This window comes from Malania oleifera, chromosome 5 (assembly GCF_029873635.1).
Source record: "Malania oleifera isolate guangnan ecotype guangnan chromosome 5, ASM2987363v1, whole genome shotgun sequence".
NCBI lineage: Eukaryota > Viridiplantae > Streptophyta > Magnoliopsida > Santalales > Ximeniaceae > Malania > Malania oleifera.
In genome coordinates, this window is record NC_080421.1 from 33192381 (window position 1) to 33220022 (window position 27642).

At 39.3% G+C, this 27642-nt stretch overlaps 1 protein-coding gene across 3 annotated transcripts in view; it reads left to right on the forward strand.

Moving 5' to 3' along the window:
- Positions 1 to 27435, forward strand: part of LOC131156193 (uncharacterized) — a 187160-nt gene extending 159725 nt beyond the window's left edge. For 2 of the 3 annotated variants that reach the window (XM_058109692.1, XM_058109693.1), the window contains 13 exons: positions 8102 to 8215; positions 8360 to 8443; positions 9393 to 9443; positions 9528 to 9707; positions 9778 to 10103; positions 10178 to 10534; positions 10622 to 10685; positions 23958 to 24104; positions 25529 to 25633; positions 25725 to 25835; positions 25931 to 26035; positions 26398 to 26467; positions 26618 to 27435. In XM_058109692.1, coding sequence (XP_057965675.1) covers positions 8102 to 8215; positions 8360 to 8443; positions 9393 to 9443; positions 9528 to 9707; positions 9778 to 10103; positions 10178 to 10534; positions 10622 to 10685; positions 23958 to 24104; positions 25529 to 25633; positions 25725 to 25835; positions 25931 to 26035; positions 26398 to 26467; positions 26618 to 27312 — 2409 coding nt within the window. In that variant the 3' untranslated portion in view covers positions 27313 to 27435. Of the gene's footprint in view, positions 1 to 8101; positions 8216 to 8359; positions 8444 to 9392; positions 9444 to 9527; positions 9708 to 9777; positions 10104 to 10177; positions 10535 to 10621; positions 10686 to 23957; positions 24105 to 25528; positions 25634 to 25724; positions 25836 to 25930; positions 26036 to 26397; positions 26468 to 26617 lie in introns of those variants that run through there. The other variant, XM_058109694.1, reaches the window with a different exon arrangement.
- Positions 27436 to 27642: the final 207 nt, after the last annotated feature.

Genomic DNA, 27642 nt, shown 5'->3' on the forward strand with positions numbered 1-27642 from the left:
TATATCAAATGAATGTCTCCAAAGTTTTTTGGGGTGGTGTTGTGCTCACAGCTTGCTCCCTTATCAGTAAAATGCCATCATCTGCCCTTGGGGACAAAATCCCATATTCAGTTATCTTCCCTAAGGCTCCTTTGTTCCCCCTTCCTCCTCGTATATTCGGTTGTGTGTCCTTTGTCCATCAATTAACTCTAGGAATAGATAAGTTGGATCCTCGTGCTATCAAATGTATCTTTTTGGGCTATTCCTATACTCAAAAAGGATATATTGATGTTATAGTCCTACTTTACATCGATTTTTTGTCTCTGCTGATGTCACCTTCTTTGGGTCTACACCATACTACTCTCCTTGAGTTTTGTTGACCTTAATGAGTCTCTACCTCTACCTTGCCTTCTAGATCCAAACCTAGTATTTATGCCCAATCCTCCTACATCTTTATCCAGTTTGAGACCTTCTTGTTGCTTGGATCATCCCAATTTGCAAGTATACACACAACAACTCAAGGGGGAAGTCCCTCCTCCAGCTTCTACTATTGTGCCTTTGGTTCCCTCGTCGGATGATCTTATTTTCCATGATGTTGATCCTTCTATAGCTGTTCAAAAAGGCAAACGCACTTGTACCCAACATACGATCTATAATTTTGTTTATTATGATTTCTTGTCATCCTCTTATAACTATTTTGTTGGTACTTGTCTTCTGTTGCTCTTCCAAAATCTATTTCTAAAGCCCTATCCCATTCTGGGTGGAGGACAACAATGGTTGAAAAATGTGTGCACCGCATGATAATGATAATTGGGGTTTGGTACCTCTTCCTCCTGATAAGTCTTTGATTGGTTGTCGATGGGTGTATGCTGTGAAAGTCAATCCTGATGGTTTTGTGGTTTGTTTGAAGGCCCGCCTTGTTGATAAGGGGTATACTCTTGTATGGTTTGGATTATTCAGACACATTCTCTCTAGTCGCTAAACTTGCCTCAGTTTGCTTGTTCATTTCGTTAGCCGCCACGTGTCATTGGTGTGCAGTAGACCACTCTGTTTTTTATCGTCATATTTCATCTAGTAAGATTTTTCTTATTGTGTATGTGAATGACATTTTGATTTCTAGTGATGATCGAGGCATCCAATACCTAAATCTTTTCCTACAGAGCAAGTTTCAGACCAAGGATTTGGGACCAATGAAGTACTTCTTGAGTACAAAAGTATCGAAATCTCATATAGGAACTGTATTGTCACAGAGAAAGTATGTTCTTGATCCTTCAGATGAGAACGGGCTGTTGAGATCTAAACCTGTTGATACACCTATGGATCTCAATAGTCAGTCAGTGCCAGATGTGGGTGATTTGTTGCCTAACCCAGGTTGGTATTAGAAGACTTGTCGAAAAGTTATATTATCTCACAGTCACCTGACCAGATATATCCTTTGCAACAAGTGTTGAGTTAGTTTCTCAATTCCCCAAGAACAAGTCACTAGGATGCTATAATTCTCATTTTGGGATATCTAAAAGGTTCCCTAGGGAGGTCTTTTATATCAGGATCAAGATCACACCCATATTCAAGGATTATACAGATGAAGATTGGGTCAGATCACCTTCCGACCAAAGATCCACAATCGTTTATTGTATGTTTGTCGATGGTAATTTGGTTTCTTGGAAAAGTAAGAAACAAACTGCGGTGGCCAAGTCGAGTGCTGAGTCAGAATACAGAGATATGGCACACTACATATGAACTTGTTTGGCTTTAGAACATGTTGAAAGAACTAGGTTTTCCACATTCTCAACCTATGGATTTGATGTGTGATAATTGAGCTGCTATTCACAGTCTCCAACCCCGTCTTCTATGAGCGGACAAAGCACATTGAAGTTAATTATCATTTTATCCGAGAGAAACTTGTATGGAAGCTCATTTCAACCACTCATGTGAAGTTTGAGTTTCAGCTTGTTGATTTGTTCACTAAAGCCTTGGGAGGTACTCGTGTGAAGTTCATTTGTAACAAGTTAGGAGTATATGATATACATGTTCCAACTTGAGGGGGAGTGTTAATGATTATTTAGTCATTTAACATTATTATTAATTGTTAGAGTTTGGTTTGTAATAAGTGTAAGTTAGTGAGGGTTTATGGTCATTCCTATTGTACTTGACATATATTATAAATAGAGGGAGAGACCTATCATTGGGTTTAAGGTCATCCATTTTACCCAATTATTCAACAGAATTGATACTCTTACTCAAAATCACATCCCCATCAAACTCAATGAAAACCTTGATCAAATCAACCTTAATTGTCTCCCAACAATCTTTGAAGAATGGCATGTTAAACATGTCCAGACCCGAAGCCTTATCTCTATCCATCCTAAAAACTACTACCCCCCCCCCCTCCTCACTTCCTCCTTATCAAAAGTTCTCTCTAGCTAATGTTATTGATCAGCAGAGATAGGATCCCAATCTAAACCCTCCATCATAGGTTTATTAAAACTATCCTCCAAATACAAATTGCAAAAGAATTTAGTAATAATAGAGTAAATCAAATGCTGAACATTAGTACTCTTGTCCCTCAAATCCAGCTCCCTAATCAGATTCTTCCTTTTGCTTCCATTGGCTGATCTATGGAAAAGAAGAGGAGTTACAATTACCGTCTTCTAACCTCCTCATTTTCCAACAACATTACCTCCTCCTCCTTTCTATCCAAACCCATCAACTCGCTTAAAAGACTAGACTTTCTAAGCCTAACGTTGCCAAACTCCCACTTATTCCACATTTTCAATCTTTCCTTCAACTTTTTTAACTTTCTCATTAATCTAAACCCATTCCAACCCCTCCCCACTTCCTCTCCACACGAATCCCTAACCAAAGGCTTAAAATTCGCATGGTTACGCTACATGTTCTCAAACTTGAAAGGTGTAGGACCCCACAACACCTTACTAGACTCCAACAAAATGGGGAAAGGATAGGAAGTTGTCCTATGAAGAGGTGTAAGAGATAGATTAGAAAACTCATTCCTTTACTCACTAAAGAACAATAAACTATTCAATCTACTTGCTCCCCTTACTGGCCAAGAGAAAGAGAATGAAGCATACCCCAAAAGAAGACCTCTCAATCCGCAATCCCTAATTAAAGAATCAAACTTGATCATTCTTGTGGTAGTTCTTCTCTCCCCTTTCTTCTCTTTAGGAAATCTAACAGCATTGAAATCTCCTCCCATGATCCACCTAGGGGAATAAAAGCCAAAGATAGAGCTAAGCTCTTCCCAGAAGGAGTTCTTCAAGATAAACCACAGACCCCTCCCCTTAATTTCAAATAAAACTAACAAAGAAAAACACCTCATGAGAGGTATCCACTTTCAAAATAGAGCATGAATTCCAGAAGACAAGAATGCCCCTTAAAGCACCTCTTGAAGGCAAAAATTACCAATCTCTACCACTCCTACCCCAAATATTCTTCCCTAAGGCCCCATCTATCATTTCCAATCTAGTTTCCAAAATAAGTACAAGAGTTCTTATCCAAAACCTCCTTAATTGAACTCCTCTTCCTCAAACTACCTAATCCTCTCAAATTCCAACTAATTATCTTCATATTCTAATGCGTTTACCACCCAAGAATGGTGCATGGAACAACACAAGAATGGTGGTGTTACCTTCAGGATTTGCATTGTTCCCTCACTGAGCTTTTGAAAGGACAATGCGATGGCCTTTTATGGACACTCGACATGTTATGGCTAGTTGCAATCATGGGATTATCAAAATGAGAATTTGCAATTGTTGTGGAAAGAACAATTCCCATTGCCAGAGCTCAGAATTCTCATATCAAAATTAATATGGCCCCTACCTAATAAAAAGTTCAATAATCTCATGCCACCACCCCCCCCCCCCCCCCCCCAAAAAAAAAAAAAGGAAAATATTTTCTTGATTCAATTAAGAAGCTAAGCTTGGATGTCAAAAGAATCGATGGAGACAATGGCAAGTAGTAAACTAAGAATGGATATAGGATGCGAGCCCATGTCAAAAGCTCAAGCTTATAAATTATAAGGAGTATGCAATATTTAGCAACTTATGGAGAAACAAAATTAGATATTGGATGTTGGGCAAAGGTGCTTTTACCTTTTTGAACAAAGAAGATCATCATCTTTGAGAATTGGCGAGAAAACAAAGGGTGTTGTAGTAGATGTTGGACAAGGCTATCCTCCTTTGACTTGCTATTGTGTGTACACCTACAAATTAGGATGATATGGGCAACAAGACTGCTTAAACTAGATGAAGATTTGGAGGATGATTGGGCAAATATAATATACGAAGATCTAGAAGCTTAGGTAGAGGAAGTAGCACATTAAAGTCAGTTGGGCTCAAGGAATCAAAATAATATGTTGTAGACTCAAAGAAGGTAACATGACAAAAATGGCAATGCATGAGTAGCTCACAAAAATGCATTTAGGTAGTGTTTGGGAGCATGAATTTTGGGCCTTGAGTTTGGGTATGGTTTTGAGTGAAAATACAATTTTATACTGCATTTTGTCTAAATCCAAGGCTTGAAATCAAGCTCCCAAACGCAAGGTTAGTAGCTCGAGTTCCAATTATCTACCAATGGAGTTTGTAATCAGTATTTGGTGGAGGAGGGTGATTTCAATGTTATCAGAAACTCAAGGGAGAAGCTTGGGGTCTTGATACAGTTTGACTTTTTAACTGAGATTGTGGCCTTGGGGATATGCCTTTGAATAATGGATCTTTTACTTGGGTGATTTTGGGGGAGAGAGGCTTCGAGGGAGAGACTAGCTTCATCTCGCATTAATAGATTTCTATTTTCCAATGCATGGAAAGACAGTTTCCCAAGTATTGTGCAAGAGGTGTTGTTCAAGCCCATTTCAAACCATTGCCCAATACTTTGGACTCTAATTCTATCTAGTGGTGTCCTACTCCATTTAAGTTTGAGAACATGTGGTTATTGCACCCTTCCCTTTCATGATATGTTAATAGAGGAAGAGCCATGTCTAAGGATGGGAAGGTTTTAAAGTGATGAGAAAATTGAAGTATGTCAATAGAATCAGCTTATCAAACACACCTTCAATAGATGTTTTCTATGTTCTTCCGGAGTGAAATTGTAGACAACAGAGTCATCCAAGTATACCATGACAAACTTATCGAGGTACTTGTGAAATACCTTGTTCATCAAGGTGCAAAATGTTTCTAGCACTTTCGTCAACTCGAGTGACATCACCATGAATTAGAAAGCCTGCATCCCACAAGTCGTTTTTGATACATCCCTGTCTACTTCCTCATCTAATAGTAGCCTAACCACAAGTCAAGTTTGTTAAAGTACTTTACATAACTTAGTTGATCAAACAAATCAAAAATTAGTGGAATAAGGTACTTGTGCACAATCACCTTGTTAAGCACATGGTAGTCCACGCACATCCACATGCTTCCATCATGTTTCCTTTGAAACAACACTAGTGCTCCAAATGGTGCTATGGAAGGATGCATATATCTTATAACTCATCAAGTTGTTTCCTTAACTCTGCTAACTCCAAAGGCACCATCGGATATAGCCCTCTAGCAAGCGGCTTCCCTCTTAGTAACAACTCGATTTCAAGTTCCACACCCTGTCGTGGAGGCAAGTTTTGAGGTATCTTGTTTGGCAAGATAGCTTTATACTCATCCAACATAGCTTGGATGGCAATAAAGTCTCTGGTTGATCGCTATTGAGTGATAATCCAAATGGTTCTGTAGCTCAATTGAAGGCATGTCTTGTTGCTAATGGATATATTTAGGTGTATGGTTTGGACCATTCAAACACATTCTCCATGCCTTCAAACTTGCCTCAATACGTTTTTTCGTCTCCTTAGCCACCACCTATCGCTGGCCTTTATATCAATTAGATGTGAAGAACGCTTCCTACATGGTGATCTTCAGGAGGAGGTCTATATGGAGCAATCACTTGGGTTTGTTGCTTAGGGGAAGTTAGGCTTAGTGTGTTGGCTCTAAAAGTCATTATATGGTTTAAAATAGTCTCCCAGGGCATGATTTGGTCAATTTAGTGTTGTAGTAGTTGAGTTTTGCCTTCAGCAGTGTGCAATAGATCATTATGTATTTTATCGTCATACTCCATTTGGTAGAATTCTACTTATTGTGTATGCGGATTATTGTGATTACGGGTGATGATGGTCAAGGTACCCAAAGCCTAATGCATTTCCTATAAACTAAGTTTCAAACCAAAGATTGGGACCATTGAAGTACTTCTTGAGTAGAAAAATATTGAAACCTTATATGGGAATCGTCTTGTCACAAAGGAACCATGTTCTTGATCTTTTAGAAGAGACTGGGATGTTGGATTCAAGTCCGTTGATACACCTACGGTTCTACAGTAAGCTAAAGCCAGATATGGGTGATTTGTTGTCGAACCAAGGATGATACTAGAGACTTGTTGGAAAGTTGAATTATTCACAATCATTTGGTTGGGTATATCTTTTGGGACAAGAGTTTTGAGTCAGCTTCTTGATCCATGAAGAAGTTACTAGTATGTAGTAATTTGCATCTTGAGATATCTCAAAGGTGCACTTGGGAGAGGTCTCTTACATCAGGATCAATTTCACACTCATATTCAAGGATATGCTGATGCCAAATTTGGTCAAGTCACCTTTCGACAAAAGATCCACAATTGGGTACCGTATCTTTGTTGGTGGAAATTTCGTTTCTTAGAGTAACAACAAACTATGGTGGTCAAGTCAAGTTTTGAGTCGGAGTATAGGGTCGTGGATCACATTACACATGAACTTGTTTGGCTGAAGAACATGTTGGAACAACTGGAGACTCTCATTCTATGGAGTTGATGTTTGATAATCAAGTTGCCATTTGTATTGCATCCAACCTAGTCTTCCATGAGCAAACAAAACTGGTTGCCAATTTGTTTGAGAAAAACTTGTGCAGAAGCTCATTACCACCACTCTTGTGAAGTGTGATTTGCAGCTTGCTAATTTATTTACTAAAGCCTATGTGGATGCTCATGTTAAATTCACTTATAACAAGCTAGGAGTATATATATATATATATATGCTCCAGATTGAGGGGGAGTGTTGATGGTTATTTTAATCATTTTGCATTATCTTTTTGTGTGTGTTATGTTAATGAGTGAGAGTTAGTAAGGGTATTATGGTCACTGGCATGTACTTGACATGTGAATAGAGGGAAAGACCTATCATTGTGATTAGGTCTTCCATTTTACCCTATCAGTCAACAACCAGTAAGGAACAAGGTCAACGACTAGAACGACCACAAACAAGGTGAACAGTTGAGTCACAAACAAGCTAGCATAACAGTGCACTGGCCCAAGGAACCATCTATCTTTGACATACAATCGTTAACAAAAAGCCACAAGTGAATGATCAAAAAAAGGCTGGATCTTTGAACAAAAACCATGATCCACAACTTAATATTATGGCTGTAGGGAAATTCAAGCCATGTGGGAAACAGGGCTTGCGAAGCTTCATATGCTGGGGTGTGGGATCTGGGCACTTCGACAAGCCGGTGATTGCGTGTGGATGGACCACCGGCAATGAAATTTCAGGGGGCTGCATCTGCGGGTGGCTATGAGGTTGGTTTGCAAAATATATAGGAGTTCTTATGGTTTTGAATTGGTCCAAGAATTTCCAGCAACTTGTGATTTCTGGTAGATGCTGGAGTTGTTTCAGGCCTTTGTGGATTCCTAGTGGCAAAAGTGCATAGGGTTATGAGGTTTATGCCTTGCTTCAGTGGTGCCTACAACACTTAGGATTTAGGTCTATGGATATGCTCTGATACCATGTTAAATTATTGTGTAAATTGAGAGACCTAATGTCAATGATACATCTCCCTTTCTCTTTATAACCATCTCAAACGTTGAACTGCTCAAGTATTTAAACCCTACAATTAACTAAAACACATAATTAAAAAAATAGCCCCAACATAACAAAAAAATAAACCACAAAAAGGGGTCTAATTATGGTCCCAAATCTACGCAAAAGAATGCCAAGTAGGCAGTCTAAATGATGGAGGTTCTCCGTCAATATGTCAAAATGCATTGTATTCTTTTTCAAATCATTGATTAAATTATTTTATCTTCTTTGTTTCTTGCTTCTTTGTAGACTCTACGCATATACCAACGGAGGTGTGAAATTTCTGGGACTATTGTTCACTCTTATGCATCTTGCCCTTATGCATGGGACGAGCCCTGCTACCCGCATCATCTCATTGTCGAGGTAACTTTTTTCCTCTTTTGTTTAAAGTCTAATCTTTAAAATAATAGCCAACCCCACCTAGTGGAACTCGAGGATTGGTTTGTTGTTGTTGTTGTAATCTTTATAATAATACTTATAATTTTTACTGTATGTTCCTTGGTCAAGGTACCTGGAGAGCGTTTTCTTGGTTCATTTCAACTCGATGATGTGAAAGCCTACATGCCTGTGTACCTACCATCAACCTCTGAGGTACTTTATAGTGTTAATCATTATGATATCCCTGATTCAATTGGTGGTTTTGAGACAATTCTATATTCCAAATCTTTACTTCTTTTTACCTTCTGACCATATTTTTTTCTGTTAGCAGGTCGAGCAACCATTTTTATTTGTATTAAACTTGCTAAAAGAATAGGTTTACACTTCATAGATTACAATTATTAAACACTATTTCTCCATTTTTCATGGAAAATTTCAAGAGGCTATAGTTTGAACAGCTATGTATAGTGTAAAAGCGACACACATTCTGCACTTGGTTGACTTTGTTAGCCATCTGTATCTTCTGAAGGTCGTTGAGAACGACGTTAAGAAAGGTTATGAAAATATGTTCCGTTATTGTTGTTGGCTACTGTTGTTATCATTTATTATTTTGCATATTTGGTTAGATGTAGTAACCCACTCTCTAATTCCTTTTGTCTTCTTTTTCTATATATTCTTTTGGCTGCTTCTGCCTCAACTAAAATAACAATAATGTAATAGACTGAACTAATTTTGCTAAAAACAAGTCATTATAAACTTTTGGAAAGCTGTGTCTTATCTATCCAAGGTCAATGTTTACTTGTTCAATGAAGAAGTGATTTGCTAAGGCGAAGGTTGGAAGATTCTCACTTCGACACTTAAATAAATTTATTCAATAAAAGTAATAATAAAAATAAAATCATATTTTGATTGTTAATGGCCTTCTTCGTGTGCAATTAAATTATTCCTATGAGCCTCATTTTCAATTCAGAAAAGCACATGTAGTTAGAAGTGTCACAATTATATAACAAATATTAACGTTGAATTTTCTCTTCAATGCGTCTTTGTTGATGGAATCCCCTAATAAAAGTTCACTTTTTTCAAGGCTATAAGCCTATAAATTTTGGTCAACCACTTAAGCTTGATTTTGCTAGGTTTCTAACAATGATACTTTTGACTTCAGAAGCCTGAGAGAAGATTGTGTTTTTCAGTCCATGCCGAAGGAGCAACAAAGGTGCAATTGTGATTGCATTGCATATGCAGTAAGCTTCTTTACGTTTCTCTGTTGAAAAACATAACATTTGCTTTTCTGTTGTAGGTCCTCAGTGTTATTGATTCGAGTTGCCATATCTTTGATGATATGAATAATTCCAGTCTCCTTCGCTTCAGAGAAAAAAGAAAGCATGATCAAAAACATAACAAGTTTGTAAATTGCAAGGAGAAAATTTCAGTCTTCATTCCATATATGACTTTTTCCTTGATTAGTTCTTGCCCGCAGGTATGTGTAGATGCACTTACTTTTCAGGCTTCTTGAAGCTTCTATTCATTTTTTATTTTTTCCTCCACAGGAATTGATTTTTGCCTGTGCCAAAAATGTAACTATCAATCTACTACAGAGTTTGGATCAGCAAAAGCTTTCCTTCCATATCTCATCCTTGCAAATAGATAACCCTTCACACAGCACCCCATATCCTGTTATGTTGTCATTTAATCATGGATACAGATGCGACCCAGCTGGGCAATTAAAAACTAATGATGATTGTTCCAAGGCAAGAACTGAGAGCATACTGCAAATGGCCTCAGATAATTCTTGTGAACCTGTTGTGTACTTGACAGTGTCAAGGTGGAGGAAGAAAGATGTTTCATTGGTTTCATTTGAATATATAATCATAAGGTATATGTTTGCTGCATTTTATACATATACATATGCCATAGTTTGGGTCCTTATGATGCTCTTGATTGTTGTAGAGTAGCAGATTTCTGCCTTGAGCTGGAAGAGGAGTTGATATTAAGCTTGGTTGGCTTTTTCAAGAGTGTCTCTTCAATGTTTCAATGTTCCGTCTTAGCATTTTCAAAGCCTTCACTGCATGCTTATCAAATGGACCCCTCAACAGAAGTTTGGACTTCTGACTATACCACAAGAATAGATGACCATTTTCATTGGATGAATGTTAATCTGACGGGTGGAAACAACATGAGCAGTCAGTTGCTACCTTTAGTAGTACCTATTGGAGCTCCTGGACAGCAGATTTACCTCTTGGCCAGAAGACAGAAGAAGATCTATGTTGAAGTATTTGATTTTGCCCCCATTAATTGTACTTTAAGGTGAGTCATTAATCCCTTGAACTATCTTCTATGTTTTGTAATTTTGCTGCTTGCTTGTTCTCTATAATAAAAACCATATTGGCGCAGTTTTTCTAGCACCCCTTGGATGCACAGAAATGGGGTCCTTTCATCAGGAGAGTCTCTTCTCCATGTAAGTAGCTTATCTTTTCCTTGGCAAAGCAAGTATGATAATTCTTTTTCCATGCCCAAAGAGCTTAATCAAGATAGGTGTTAAGTTTGTCACCATGTGCTACACTCTAGGATCCAATAACTTTAGATTTAGATTGCAGAGTTTTTCCATGTGGATTCATGTAGCGGTATCAACTGAACTGCCTCTCTCTGTTTTCAGTAATGTACACCTTCACAGAACTTTTCTTCGCATCTATGCAAGTGGAATCTTTATTTCAGTACTGCATAGCTGTAGAGAATGAGAATGAATCAATTGTATATTCAATTGTGTATTCTTTACATAATCGGGTCCCTATTTAATATGTACACAAAGAATAAAATATGGAAAAACAAAAGAGGACACAACTTGCAGTTGAGATGTGTAGTTTAGCTTCGGTGGGGGGTCTCAATTTATAGCCCCTGGCTTGTGGCAAGATCTCATGGTAGGTGGTGGTGGCTCACCCACCATGATAGGTGGCAGTGGCTCACCTACCATGGTAGGTGGCCGTCATTCAACAACTGTGGCCGTCGTTCATGCTGTAGGGATTTCTACACTCCCCCTCAAGTTGGATCTTAGATGTTGATCATATCCAACTTGCCAATGAAATCCTCAAAGAGTTGCCGAGGTAGTCCCTTGGTGAATGTGTCTGCAATCTGCTCCTTAGTAGGGACATATGTCATGCAAATAGTTCCTTCTTCCACCTTTTCTTTAATGAAGTGTCTGTCAACTTCCACATGTTTGGTTCTGTCATGCTAGACAGGGTTGAGAGAGATACTGATAGCTGCCTTATTATCACAGTACAGCTTGATAGGTAACTCTAACTCAGCGTGTAGTTCTTCCAATCGCCTCCGCAGCCATAATCCTTCACATATTCCCTAAGCAAAAGCTCTGAATTCTGCCTCTGCACTGCTCCTTGCTACAACATTTTGTTTCTTGCTTCTCCATGTGACTAGATTTCCCCATACAAAGGTGCAGTATCCAGTCGTGGATCTTCTCTCCTCTATAAATACAGCCCAATCAGCATCAGTGAATATTGCCACTTCCATTTGTTCACTTCGCTTGAACAATAAGCCTTTCCCTAGAGATCCCTTTAGATATCTTAGGATCCTAAAGGCTGCTTCCTGGTGTGCTTCTTTTGGAGATTGCATGTGCTGACTTGCTACACTTATTGCGAAAGTTATGTTTGGTCTGGTATGTGACAGGTAGATTAGTTTGCTAACTAATCTTTGATATTTCTCCCTATCTACTGGCTTCCCAACATCTTCTGTTCTTTTTCCAACTTCAATAGGTGTGTCGCTTGGTTTGCAACCTAGCATGCCTGTTTCGGTCAGAAAATCAAGGGTGTATTTTTGTTGTGAAACACTAATTCCCTTCTTTGATCTAGCTACCTTCATCCCTGGAAAGTGTTGCATTTGCTCCAAATCCTTCACTTTGAATTTTGTGGCTAGAACTTCTTCCCATTTCTTCAATGTCATCTCCAGTGAGGATAATGTCATCTACATACACAATCAGAATAGTCTTCTTCCCATTTTGAAAAACATAGTATGGTCAGACTGTCCTTAGCAATATCCCTCTCCTTTTATCACCTTTGTAAATCTATCAAACCATGCCTTGGCAGATTGTTTGAGTCCATGTAAAGACTTTCTCAGTTTACAAACTTTGTTTTCCTTGCCCCTTTTACTGAATCCAAGGGGTAATGTCATGTACACTTCTTCTTCCAACTCACCATTTAGGAATGCATTTTTTATGTCAAGTTGTTGAAGTGGCCAATCTAGATTGGTTGCCAGGGATAGGAGCACTCGGATAGTGTTCAACTTTGCCATGGTTGCAAAGTTTTCTGTAATCGATGCCATAGGTTTGAGTAAATCCTTTTGCAACCAATCGGGCCTTGTATCTTTCAACTATCCCATATGTTCGGTATTTTATAGTGAATACCCATTTTCAGCCTACTGGTCTCTTTCCTCATGGCAAATTCATAACCTCCCATGTTCCATTCTTTTCCAATGCCCTTATCTCCTCCATTACAGCCTCTCTCCATTCCGGAATTTCTAGTGCCTCCTCAATGTTCTTTGGAATTTTGACCCTGTTAAGGTTAGAAGTAAAGGCACGGTATCCCATGGACAAGGACACAAATTTTTCAATTGGATGAAGGGTACATGAATAAGGATGTTTTCTGAGAGCAATGGGCAGATCAATATCATCTTATTTATTAGGAGTAGGTTCTATTACCTGTTCTGAATTTTTAGGAGGTTCTTGGTTGGGCTCTTGGTTGCTCGGAGCTGCCACCAGTTCCGACTCTCTTGGTGCTTCGGGTATGAGTTTTTCATTACCACTTGGATTCAGCCTTCGTGAGTAGACTAGTGTCTCCTTGTTATTTTGTTGTTCTATCTCTCCCCCTAAGTTTAAGCTTCCTTCTGTGACTGGCAAGGAAGTGGAGGAGGATGGTAGATTGGTGAGAGGAAAGTCCAGGAAAAACATGTCACGATTGGAATTATTCCGAGACTGAGATTCGCTCACATTCTCCCCCTGAATAGAAGACTTGGGATAAAATGGAGTGGTTTCGAAAAAGGTGACATCAAGGCTGACAAAGAGACGATGAGAAATAGGGTCATAGCACTTGTAACCTTTTTGGGATGGAAAATACCCAAGGAAGACACACTTGGTGGCCCTAGGATCTAGCTTGGTGAACTAGTGAGGATGGACATGCACAATGGCAATGCAGCCAAATAAGCGAAGAGGGAAATTGGAGTCCAGTCGAGAGGTAGGGAAAAATTCGAGAAGAGTGTCAAGGGTTGTAGCATAGGACAAAACACAACTAGGCATTCTATTGATAAGGTAAGTGGCTGTTAGAACAGCATCACCCCAAAACATTGTAGGCATGTGGGTAGTGAGCATTAAGGTTTGTGCTACCTCAAGAATGTGTCTATTTTTGCATTCGGCGACCCCATTTTGTTGAGGGGTATCAACACATGAGCTTTGATGACTTATCCCTTTTTCTTGAAGGAAGAGACCCAAGGCGTGGTTGAAATATTCCGTGCCATTGTCATTACGCAAGATTTGAATCTTGGTGTGAAATTGTGTTTGGACCATGGCATAAAAGTTAATAAACACCGAACGTACTTCAGACTTATCTTTTAACAAGTAGACCCAACAAGTACGAGTGTGATCATCAATGAATGTCACAAACCATTTTGTGTGAGTGCGATTAGAAATCCGGGATGGTCCCCATACATCACTATGAAAGGTTTTGTGGGTTTGTATTTGGATTTTGGGAATGAAGTTCTTTGGTGTTTTGCGAGTTCACACACTTCACATTGAACATCAAGAGACATTTTATTCGAATATAGCGAAGGAAATAAGTGACACATGTACTGAAAATTAGGGTGACCCAACAAAGAATGCCATAACATTAGGTCACTATTCCTAGGGATAGAGTTAGAATTACTTTGACATTGATCACTCATTTTGGCTTCCTCAAAGTAGTAGATTCCCTTATACTCCTTAGCACTGCCAATCGTCGTCCCCGATGACAGGTCGTGAAAAACACGATGGGATGAAATAAATTTAGCGGAGCAATTGGAGTGTTTAGTGAGTTGGCTGATAGGAAAAAGATTACAAGATAATTTTGGAACATGAAGAACATACTCTAAAGTAATCAAGTCAGAAATCTGAATACTCCCTTTGCCGGCAATAGGAGCAAGAGATCCGTCAACAATTTTGACTCTTAGGTTACCAGCACATGGGGTATATGATAAGAAAAGGTGATAAGAGTCTGTCATATGGTTAGCGGCTCCAGAATCTATAATCTAGGGTGTATGGTTACGAAAGGTGTATAGGGCTTGTGAGAAATTACCTATGCGCCAAATTACTAGATGGAGTATTTTTTGGTGACTGGCCCAAGGCCTGGAGAGCAAATAGCATCTCCATGATTTTCCGTAGTTGGTCATGGCTGGAGGTGCTGACGCTGCCACTATCAGAATGGTTGCTCACCACTTGTTGCCTCTCGGGTTGAGTCTCGGAACAAGCTTGATAGCCTCTTGTTTTGGTGCTCTATCGTGGTTTCCAATCAGCTGGCTTGCCATGAATCTCCCAACAATTATCCTTGGAATGGCCAAGCTTTCAACAATGTTCACACCAGAGGCGGCTCGTTGGTTGCTTGGTATTTGGCCCTCCATAGGTCCCATGGGATACAAATGCTGAGCCCTCTGGTACCATGGTTGAAGCTTCCTTCAACATGACTTTGCGCCTTGCCTCTTCATGCCTCACTTCAGCAAAAACTTCTCAAGTGGATGGTAGAGGTCTGCGGCTGAGAATCCTTCCTTGTACATCATCTGAATCTCGATTAAGGCTTGCAAGAAACTCAAAAACACTCTCTTTTCTCCTTTTCCAATCTCTTCTTGAACAGCGCACTTTCCTCAGCACAACGCCATTCTTCTTCGCTACTTAAATCCAGTTCTTGTCATAGTGCCAACATCTCCATGTAATAGTTATCACCTCCCTCTCGCCTTGTTTCATCTGCCATAGGCATGTCTTAAGTTCAAAGACTTGGGAAGCATTCTCCTTGTCAGAGTGGGTTTCTCGAACTGCATCCCACACCTCTTTTGCTGTGGGCAGGAACATATATGTTTTCCCGATAGTTGGTTTCATGGAGTTGATAAGCCATGGTAATCAAGAAATTCTCCGATTTCCATTGCTGGAGTGCCACAGCATTCGTTGAATCAGGTTTCTTTGAGTCACCAGTAAGATACCCGAGCTTTCCTCGGCCGTTGACTGTGAGTTTCACAGTCTAGGCCCATTCTCAAAAATTCTTCCCAAGAGTTTTTCTGCGATAGTTGGGACAGAAGAGCCATCTAGTCCATTCGAACTGATGATGCCATTGGTTCAACTCGTTTGAGTCTCTGAGGTTGTCAGCTCTTGACTGTTAATGGAGTTGTCCCCCATAGTTAGCATGGTTTAGGAAAAAACCAGCTCTGATACCATGTAGAGAATGAGAATGAATCAATTGTATATTCAATTGTGTATTCTTTACATACTCGGGTCCCTATTTAACATGTACACAAAGAATAAAATATGGAAAAACAGAAGAGGACACAACTTGCAATTGTTATGTGTAATTTAGCTTCGGTGGGGGGTCTCAATTTATAGCCTCTGGCTTGTGGCAAGATCTCATGGTAGGTGGTGGCGGCTCACCCACCATGATAGGTGGCGGTGGCTCACCTACCATGGTATGTGGGCATCATTCACTAAACGTGGCCGTCGTTCACACTGCTGGCCGTTATTCACCAACCGTGGCCGTTGTTCACACTTTCCTTTTTATTTTAAGAGTATTCTAAGATCACACAACACACCTGATGCATTCCTCCATTTTACCCAACCTGTCTTAATTATATGTACTACATCTTCATTTTACCCTTCACCTTGCAAAATAGATCCAAGAAAAGTTTACTTGATGTAGGTATAGACAAAAATTCCAATACTTGCTAGACACTCAAATGAATTATTTGAACAGTTTAGTTTGAACCTAGTTAGTGCAAATCACGTATAATGTAGAGACCAAGATGTGGAATGATGGTGAACAAAGGCCACGGTTAGTGAATGACGGCCAGCAGTGTGAACGACGGTCACGGTTGGTGAATGACGGCACCTACCGTGAGATCTTGCCACTAGCCAGAGGCTATAAATTGAGACCCCCCACCGAAGCTAAACACACATCTCAACTGCAAGTTGTGTCCTCTTCTGTTTTTCCATATTTTATTCTCTGTGTACATGTTAACAAGGACCCGAGTATGTAAAGGATACACAATTGAATATACAATTGATTCATTCTCATTCTCTACATGGTATCAAAGCTCGGGTTACTCTAAAACCCTAAGCAATCCATGGCTGCCCAAAAAGGAGACAGCCATGAGTCCAGCCAGTTGGCAACCCAAGAAGGAGAGTCGGAGATAACCTCCTCCATGGGCCCGGCCGGCGTATTCGAGAATTCCTCACTCCATCTTACTGTTGAAAAATTCAATGGTAAGAATTACATAGAATGGGCATAGTCAATCAAGCTCGTTATCAATAGTAAGGGAAAGCTCGGCTTTCTTACCGATGAGACTCGGCGACCACCTCCTACCGATGCAGTGGCATCCTAGAAATGGCTGTCCGAGAACTCCTTGATAACGTCATGCTTGATAACTCTATGAAACTAGCCATTGGCAAAACATACCTGTTTCTCCCAATGGCAAAGGACGTGTGGGATGCAGTGCGTGAGACATACTTTGATGTTGAAAATGCTTCCCAGATTTTCGAGTTGAAGACGTTGCTATGGCATATGAAGCAAGGAGATCGGGAAGTCATGGAATACTATACCGATATTTGTTGGAATTGGTGTATTCCCAAGGGGGGGGTGAATTGGAATTTTAAAACTTTTGTTAAACCAGATGTTAGTAATCCATAACCTAGGGTCTTTCTAAGCATATACCAATTGCGCAGATAAAAGTAATATGTGGAAATTAAATCATGCGCAACATTCACAATATATTAAATATAACATACATGTGCAGAAATATAAAGTGCTGGAAATTAACAGTAGACACGATATGTTATCGAGGTTCGGCCAATACTACCTACGTCCCCGCCTCAGCTCGTAAGCCCGAGGATTCCACTATTGCTCGCTTATCTGGTGGAGCGACACCATTTACAATATCAGGTCAAATTACCAGGGCTGACCTCAACCTTTACAACCTAATCCTTACAGATTAGATCAACACCCCCTCAGGCCACACTTGGAATACAACAATGAACAAAAAATATGCGTACAAATAAAGATGCTTCTAACACAAGCAGATTTGTACCAATACGCACAAGCAATAACCAGTGCACTTCAATAGGATAGAAAGTATAAGCTCAATGAAGATATGTGAATCTACTCTCAATATTGTGTCAATATGCAATCAAAGTGAGAGTGTGTTAGCAAAGTTTCTTTGAAACAATTTGTATAAATATATCAACCACAAATAATGTTTCAAAGATTTCAAGTGTATAATCAAATATCTCAAAATATTTTCCAGAAAGTCAAGCACAAGAGATATTTAGAAAAGCAAGCTTGTCCAAAAATATTTTCTTCAGAAACACAAGACAAGCTCAAGAGCCTTGCAATAAAAATGCAAAGACTCACAAGCTTAAAAAGTCTTCCCCAAAAAGATTATATTGATTAAATCACTAGGGAAAAACTTTGTGCTTAACTCTCTAAAATCAACAATCAATATGAGAGTATAAGCTAGTGGAAACAATGTAGGATCTCTCAAAGCACTCTCACCAAATTTGTTTTAGCAAAGGAATAGGAATGGATGGAGTATATAGGCTTGTTTGGGAATGAAAACCTCCAGGAGATTCAAAGAGAAATTTTGTTAATTAAGGCACTAATCTCATCTTGGTTTTTTCAAATGAAGGTATATATATAGTCTTCAATAAAAATATGACCATTAGGATATAAAGGGAATTATGAAAATTTTTTAATAAGCCTTTAAACCAATTTACTTTTAATTAACCACAGTTATCAAGGCTAAAAAATGTGGCAACCCGAGAGTTTTGGTCGCTCGGACCTCAGGGTCGATCGCCCGAACACTCACAATTGGAAAAGTTGAATTTTCAACTTCGGATGCCCGAGGACAGGTTCGGGTGGCTGAACCAAGGCGATTTTCCAAACGCTCGAGGTTCAGTTGCCCGGATCATGGTTCGATCTACCAACTTCATGATTCAGCCACCCAGGGTAAAATTAAACTTAGTATTCGGGCGCCCGGGATGGTAGAAAGTGTCAGCCTTTACGTTCGGTCGACTGAGAACAGTATGTTCAATTTAGGTTCGGTCGCCCGGGCCTTAGTCAACATGTTGACTTCCTACCAATTTGGTCGACCAAGGCTTTTTCAACGCACTAGGTTCGGTTGCCCGAAGCCCTTTCAAACTTAAACCTAGGTCCTGTTTTTTAGCATAACTGCATAAGTTACCCCTATTTGCATACTTATGATCTATAAGATAGAGGGGATTTTTCCAAGTGACTTGCAAGGACCTAGGGTCATTATAAGGTCTAGGATTTTTAATTTAGCCTAAAAAACCTAGTGTCGGTCGACCGAAGTCTTTTCTATAGTCATTGATTTCCCTATGGTCAATTGAGCTTATAGTCCTACCATGCATGCAGTGCATTAATTATTACAGATCTTTGATTATTACAAACCCAAAATGAAAATATAATGCACTACAATACAACTTGAAACAAACAAAAAAAAACTCCATGCTCTGCTCCTCTGCAATTTCATGGATTGCGCCGAATAATGTGCGCATTTAAGTGCTTTTCGGCTTCCATTGCTCATCTGTGATCTGTACTTAGAAAAATAAACTTCTTCAAACACTTAGCACACAAATGAGATTCTGTAGTTTGTCATAATCAAAACAGGGATCAGACTCAAAAAGTCAAAAGAAATGCTCGGACTTTAGCAAGAACTCGATCTCAACTGTGAAGAGGAATGGGAATGCATGGGTGACTGTGTACATTTCAAGAAGAAGATGGAGAACGAGAGAGTATTCGAGTTTCTGGCAAGGCTGAACCGAGTGCTTGACGACGTGAGGAGCAGGATTCTAGGTCGTTGGTCGCTGCCCTCCATCTGAGAAGTCTTCTCTGAGGTTCGACGTGAAGAAAGTAGGAGGAACATGATGTTGAAGGAGCAAAACATGTCTGGGCCCGAGGCATCAGTTCTTATAACCCGTAGGCCTCATACTGGATCCACCCCAAAATAGTCCAGAAGGCCCTATTGTGAGCATTGCAAAAAAACGGGCCATACTAAAGACACCTGTTGGACCTTACATGGCAAGCCCACAGATTGGAAGCCCAAATAGCCCAATAAAGCCCATGGTCATCAGTCCTCCACCGAAACCCAAGCAAAGAAAATACCCACAAAAGCCCATGGCCTGACAGCTTCTAGTGGGAAATTTAATCCCGACCAGCTTGCGAAAATATATGAGCTATTTTCCAATTTCCAAGCCTCGAGTCAGTCCGCTAATACTATGTCATCTGGCTCTTTAGCCCAGTGCCCACAAAGGTACTTTTTTGACAACCCTTAGTTCCAGTCCTCATTTTACACCTTGGATTATTGACTCCGATGCATCTGACATATGATCGATGCTCATCATTTATTTTCAACATACTCACCTTGTGCTGGTAATTTAAAAGTCAAAATTGCATATGGGACTCTATCCCTTGTCGTTGGCAAAGGGAGTATTCGTATTTATGAATCTATTATTCTTGAATCTGACCTCCATGTTCCTAATTTATCATGCAATTTTCTGTTTATTAGTCAGTTAACCAAACAGTCTAATTGCTCAGCTAAATTCCTATCCTCTCATTGTGTCTTTCAAAATCTATCATCGGGGAAGACGATTGGCAGTGCGAAGGAATGTGACGGGCTCTACTACTTCGACAAAGCTAATATGAATGGACCGTGTCCTACTGTTTGTAATTCTGCATCTAGTCCTAGGGAAAGTGCACTTTTGTTATAGCATAAAAGGATGGGAATAAAATTGCCTTGGATTTTCAGTGTGAAGTGTGTGAACTTGCCAAACACTATCGTACTACTTTTCCTAGATCTCAGTATAAACCATCCATGCCATTTAGTTTGATTCACTGTGATCTATGGTTTATTACTTTTATTGATGATCACACTCATCTGTGTTGGATATATTTATTGACAAATAAAACTAAGGTTCGATCAGTCTTCATGAATTTTTACTCTATGATACAAACCCAGTTTCACACAAAAATCCAAATCCTTTGTACTGACAACGCTACCGAGTATTTCAATCACTCCTTGGGCACGTATCTTCAAGAGAATGGTATTATCCATCAAAGCTCTTGCGTTGACACCCCTCAACAAAATGGGGTTGCTGAACGGAAAAATCAACATATCCTTGAAGTTGCTCGTGCCCTGTTGTTCACCTCTCACATGCCAACAAAATTTTGGGGTGACTTAATTTTGATAGCCACATACCTCATTAACCGAATGCCTAGTAGAGTCTTATCCCTTGCAACGCTGCTCCAAAAATTCGAAGAGACTTTTCCCAATTCTAGGCTCGGCTCACATCTTCCACTTCTTGTCTTTGGGTCCACTGTATTTGTCCACATTCACGCACCCAAGCAAAACAAATTGGATCCCAGAGCACTTAAATGTATCTTTCTTGGTTACTCTCCCACACATAAGGGTTACAAATGCTATGACCCAATCTCCCAAAAACTCTATGTTAGCCTGGATGTCACCTTCTTCGAACATTCTCGCTTCAGGGAGAGTCCTTGAGGAATGCTCGACCCTCAAACTCAGATGTTGTTTTCGAGACCACTCCATACCCTATATCCGCTCCTTCACCTAGTACAGAAGGAAACTTGAGCTCAAGGGGAGATGCGGAAATACAAACAAATAGGGAAACACTTTTCTACTCAAGGAGGCCAAAATCGAAGTCCTATGAGACACTCACTTCAAAAGCACCAAAAGAGTCAAAATCGATGATAGTTCCAACTCCTCATGAGTCTGACTCCAATCCCGACCAGGTAAAACATGACTTACCCATTGCTCTTAGAAAACAACATCGTTCATGTACTCTTCACCCTATCTCAAAATTTGTGTCTTACAATGCTCTTTCTGCCAAGTGTCGTGCTTTTACTTCTAACCTTGACAAAATCCAGATTCCTAAAAACATTCTAGAAGCCTTGGAGATTCCAGAGTGGAGAGAGGTAGTGATGGAAGAGACAAGGGCACTAGAAAAGAATGGAACTTGGGAGGTGATGACTTTGCCAAGGGGAAGAAACCAGTGGGCTGTAAGTGGGTGTTCACAGTAAAGTACAAGGCTGATGGCACAGTAGAACGATACAAAGCCTGCCTTGTGGCAAAGGGGTTCACTCAGACATACGGTATTGACTACATTGAGACGTTTGCACCAGTAGCAAAGTTGAACACTATACGGGTTCTCTTGTCCCTGGCAGCAAACCTGGACTGGCCACTCCATCAGTTTGACATCAAGAATGCTTTTTTGAATGGTGAGCTAGAAGAAGTGTTCATGATGCTACCACTAGGATTTTGCAAGGGGGGAGAAGAAACCAGAGCGTGTAAATTGAAGAAATCCCAATATGGACTCAAGCAATCACCGAGGGTGTGGTTTGATAGATTTGCAAAGGTGATAAAGAATCAAGGATACCGACAGGGGGTAGTCAGATCACACTATGTTCTTCAAAAAATCTAATGAGGGAAGAAGGACCATCCTGATTGTGTACGTCAATGACATCATTCTCACTGGAGATGACACAGGAGAGGTGGAGAGAGTGAAGAAGATCTTAGCCACAGAGTTTGAGGTAAAAGACCTGGGTCAAATGCGACATTTCCTGGGAATGGAGGTCGCCATATCAATAAAGGGAATTAATGTCTTCCAGAGAAAGTATGTACTTGACCTTTTGACCGAGACCGGCATGCTTGGTTGTAAACCAAGCGATACTCCTATCGAGGCAAGAAAAAGAATAGAAGACATAGGAAAGCCTGTGGAGAGAGAGAGATATCAAAGACTAGTAGGTAGATTGATCTACCTCTCTCACACGAGACCTAACATTGCTTTCACTGTAACTGTGGTCAATCAACACATGCACTCACCAAAGGAGAGTCACCTAGAAGCAATTCTCAGATATGTGAAAGGCTCTCCAAGGCGAGAACTATTCTTCAAGAAAGGTGACAGTAAGAAGGTAGAGATCTACACAGATGCGGATTGGGTAGGATCAGCAAATGACAAAAGGTCTACTACCGGCTACTGTACCTATGTTTGGGGAAATCTAGTAACATGGAGGAGTAAGAAGCAGAGTGTGGTAGCCAAAAGCAGTGCCAAGGCTGAATTCAGAGTTGTTGCACAAGGGATGTGTGAAGGGCTATGGTTACAAAAACTTTTGGAAGAACTACACATCATAGTAGAGCTCTCCATCAAACTCTATTGCAACAACAAAGCCGCCATTAGTATTTCTCATAATCCTGTTAAGCACAACAGGACTAAACATATAGAAGTGGACAGGCATTTTATGAAGGAGAAATTTGAGAAGGGGACAATTTGCATGACCTATATCTTTACAAGAAAACAATTAGCGGATATTTTCACCAAGGGATTACAGAGATCTAGCTTTGAAGAGTTTATTTGCAAGTTGGACATGATCAATATCTATGATCCAACTTGAGGGGGAGTGTGGAATGAGAGCCACTAGTGTGAACGACAGTCACAATTGGTGAATAACGGCCACCTACCATGGTAGGTGAGCCACCGCCACCTGCCATGGTGGGTAAGCCGCCACCACCTACCATGAGATCTTGCCACAAGCCAAAGGCTATAAATTGAGATCCCCCACTGACACACATCTCAACTGCAAGTTGTGTCTTCTTCTATTTTTCCATATTTTATTCTCTGTGTACATGTTAAACAAGGACCCGAGTATGTAAAGAATACATAATTGAATATACAATTGATTCGTTCTCATTCTCTACAAAGTAAATAAGAAGTAAAGACTGAGAACACCCATGTCTCAATCCTTGAGAGAAAAGGAAACGAAAAAGTTTGCTGCGGCAAGTTCGAATCATCCAAAACCTGCTGAATACAACCTTGGCATGGTTGTCAAATAGGGATTCGAATCATGAATCAAGATCCCAATTCCGGAAATTGCAAATTGAATTGAGTACAAATTCCCAAATTTGATTTCAATTATTGACGTGCATACACAAACTAAATAATAAAACATTGACATGTTGATGACAAAACAAAAACCAATTTTTTAAAAAAAAAAAACCGTTCTTCATGTGTACGCTTTCCAAGGGAAATATTCAAGAAAAAATAATTAAAAATTGAACTTTCTGTTGTCTACACAAAGGAATCAAGGAAAATAATTCAGGTGTCTACACTTTTGGGGTTTAACAACAAAAAACAATCATATTTCATGCATATTCTTTCACTAACTAAAAAGCAGGACAAATAGAGAAAAAAAAAAACAAAAACAAAGCTGATAAATAATTTGAATCTTGAGAAAACAGCGAACCTTCATCAGTTAGCCAACCAGCGTTATGCCCCTTCTTTTTAATGATTATAGAAACCTTGCCTACTACAGTGATTTTTATGTGTTGGTAAACACTCACAATAGCTAAATCTTGCATTTTTGGGCATGCCTGTTTTACTAATAGTACTTTTATTGATAATTAATTACAGCGAGGTCTAATGGCACTTGCTGATGTTGAGGGAGCACAAATTAATTTTAAGCAGTTGTCTGTTGAACATATAATGGCTAGCTCGCGGTCTATTCAAGAGATTTTTATGAGGCATTATACTCGGCAGCTTCTTCATGAGATGTACAAGGTATATCTTAGCCAATTAAATCACAGACCTACTTTCTTCACAGCTTTAGCAGTAGTTGACATTATTATTATCATCATCATCATCATCATCATCATTATTATTATTGAAACAATGGTAGTGTTCATCAACTTGAGAAATGAAGGGAATATAGTAAGCCAAGAATCATTTCATTGGCTTTATATATTTGTCTCTCCATTTATTCTGGAGATTTGGTCTATAGGCAGCTTTGACTCTTCAATGAACTTTACTGGGAGGGGTTGTAAAGGTTTGCAACATATGTTCATCCTTGGAGGGAACTGATGGAAGTATGTGGATTTGCTTATGGTCTTTGGTTTTCAAAGCTCAAGAGGTTGTAGCAGCAGTAAGTTCGCTTGATTGGCTGAATGATGGTTCCAGAAGTTTTCTGAGCAGGTCAAGGCTGGGAGTTGGAAGCATTAGCATCTTTTTCAGTTATAGTCATTGATCTTTGTGAATGGGGTCATTTGTAGCATGGGCGCCCTCAGAAAGCATTAATTCAGAGCTCAAAAGCTACTAAGAGTTCTATAGGGTGGTAAGGATACTTGGAGTCATCAAGAAAAAGGTGATATTTTTTATTTGACTGAACCCATTGAGAGGTCATGGTGTTTGATAACTTCCATTAGCAGAAAATATTGTTGAATTGGTGTTCACATTTAAAAGAATTGGAGAATCTGTTGACACTTAGTTGCTCTATTGCTACTTGCTAGGTATCTGTTGTATCTTATCTCACTATTTAGTATTCAGTTGGTGATGCCTTGAACTGTGCTGAACTTGTTGACATTTGGAAACACTAGGGCAAACAATATGTAGAATTTACTTCAAATGTGGTGTTTATGGAGAGGACATATGATGACATCAGATGTTGCTTCCTCTGTTGAAGCATGTGTTTTTCAGAGCTGATAATCATTTATCAGTTTAATTTTCATTACATATTACTTTTACTTGGATTTTTTAGGTAACTGTAATTTTGGTTTGTGCTCTTGGGTGCCTGCCTTGCTTAATTCTACAGTACTTGGGGTGATGTCAACATGAATAACTTGTTAGAAGATAAACAGTGTCCATTATACTTGAGTTGCTGGGGAGCAGATTGAGCATTCTTCTAATTTGGTGTAAAATAAAGTGAATTCATCCAGCCTGTGTAAATTAAAATTTTATTTTTCTGGAAAGTATCAAATAAATGTGCTAATTGTTGCTCTTTTGGGCTCCTAGCTTTGCTCACGATGCCAGGAAGATGAATGGTTAAGCCACACATATTGTTACTTGCCCAAAATCAAAAAGACACAAGGGGCAAAAACTATGCTATTGTCAGTGATATGATTTAGCATTCAATCAACATTATTAACCAAAGCCATAGAATATGATTGAATATCATCTTACATTAATATGTTGTGGTTCTTTAATTGGAGGTGTTCGGTTCTGCCGGTGTTATTGGTAATCCCGTCGGATTTGCAAGAAATATGGTGCTTGGAGTCAGAGAGTTCTTATCAGTTCCTGCAAAGAGCATCCTGCAGGTTTTATTTATTTTCATTTTTAATTTTATTCTGTTTATGAAATGGTTTGAAGCTTGTTCCTACCAGCATAAAATACCTGTTTTATTGACAGAACCGTACTGGTCTTATTACTGGCATGGCACAAGGCACTACTGGTCTTTTAAGCAACACAATATATGCTGTAAGTGACGCTGCAACACAGTTTAGTAAAGCTGCACACAAGGTATCCTTTTCAAAATACCTATCATTTGAAGATCCATTGATCAGTTCCTCTATTGTTATTTTTCATATTAATTGATTTTTTTTTTTTTCTTGTAGGGAATTCTTGCATTTACTTTTGATGACCAGGCTGTTTCAAAGTTGGAAAAGCGGCGAACTGGTGTAGCATCATACAGTAAAGGTGTTATAAATGAAGTATTAGAGGTATTTGAATTGAATGTAGTGGTTGTTATCACTCATGAGACAGCAATATCACCAAAGTAAGATCAATTTGGATAGGACAGCTCTACCTAAAAAAAAAACCCTAAGAATCCTAAAGTTAAAAAAATAGAAAAATATGGTGTTTTGTGCACCAATAACTTACTTTTTTCATACGGAAATTTTATTTTTGGTGATGGAAACAAAATTCAGATGAATCATGGAACTCTTGCTTTTTGTTACTTGAAGACATACAAGTCACCTCTGTCTTGAATCATGGAACTCATCCTTTTTTAATCATGGAAAATATATGATCTGCATCAAAAGTGTCTATATCTTTTCTAAATTCTTTTATTTGTTGATTCCAGGGACTCACCGGTCTCCTCCAATCACCAATTGAAGAAGCTGAGAAACATGGTCTTCCTGGTATCCTCTCAGGTATTCCAATATTAAAATGCTGTAATTTTGGAAGCGTCATAATCATTACCTTAGAAGTGTCATTGAAAAAAAGAAATTTTGGAAGTTGCTGCTCATTGTTCCCTTTCTTGTTGCTGATGGCACCTTGTTGGTGCCTCTGTCTTGATTCAGGAATGGCTTTGGGAGTGACGGGGCTTGTGGCAAAACCAGCAGCCAGTATTCTTGAGGTTACAGGAAAAACTGCCCAGAGTATTAGAAATCGGAGTAGGATATCTCAAACAAAAGCACAGCGCTTTAGGGCCCGTCTTCCGAGGCCTTTAAGGAAGGAAATTCCCCTAAGACCTTACTCTTGGGAGGAGGCTATTGGAGCATCGATTCTTATAGACACTGATGATGGCTTAAAGCTCAAGTCTGAAGTGTTAGTCATTTGCAAAGCACTCAAACAAGCTGGTAAATTTGTTGTCATCACAAAGAGACTTGTGATAGTTGTTAGTTGGCCTAGTTTGATTGACTTGGGCAAGCCTGAATTTCAGGGCATTGCTATTGATTCAGAGTGGGTGATAGAAATAGAAATTAATTTGGAGAGTGTGATACATTATGGCATTGATAAAGAGGTTGTCCATATTGTTTTGAGCAGTCAACATAGCTTAATGAAGCAGAACCTTTATTCTCCCAAAAGAAGCAGCGGAGCAAGGTCATTGCATTTTAGCAATTGTCCTGCTCTCCCAATTTTTGTGAATAATTTGGAACTGCCAAGCGAAGAAGATGCACAGTGCTTCTTACAGATTTTGAAGTCTACAATTGAAGGGGGGGAAAAGCACCGTGGTGGTTATGGGCATATTTTGCATCAGTGTAATATTAAGTAGAGAATTTGAATGTTATGTAATAAGATCAATCTCCCTGTTCCTTTTGTAATGAGATGATATTGATAAATGAGGCTGTCATTTGACCATAAAATTGGAAGCTCATGGATGAATTCGCTAGGGTTTTACCATGTGTTTTATTTCTAGTTCTTTTTCCTCTTTTTCACTCTCTTTTTTCTTTTTCCTCTCTTCCTCCCATTTATCTCTCCCTCTCCTTCCCTTCCCTAACACTTCAATTTCAATCTCCTTTGCCTCTGATCTACAGATTTTGCTTTTAATTTCTACATTTCTAAATGGAAATTGTTGATGAATATTTAATAACTCTTAGACAAT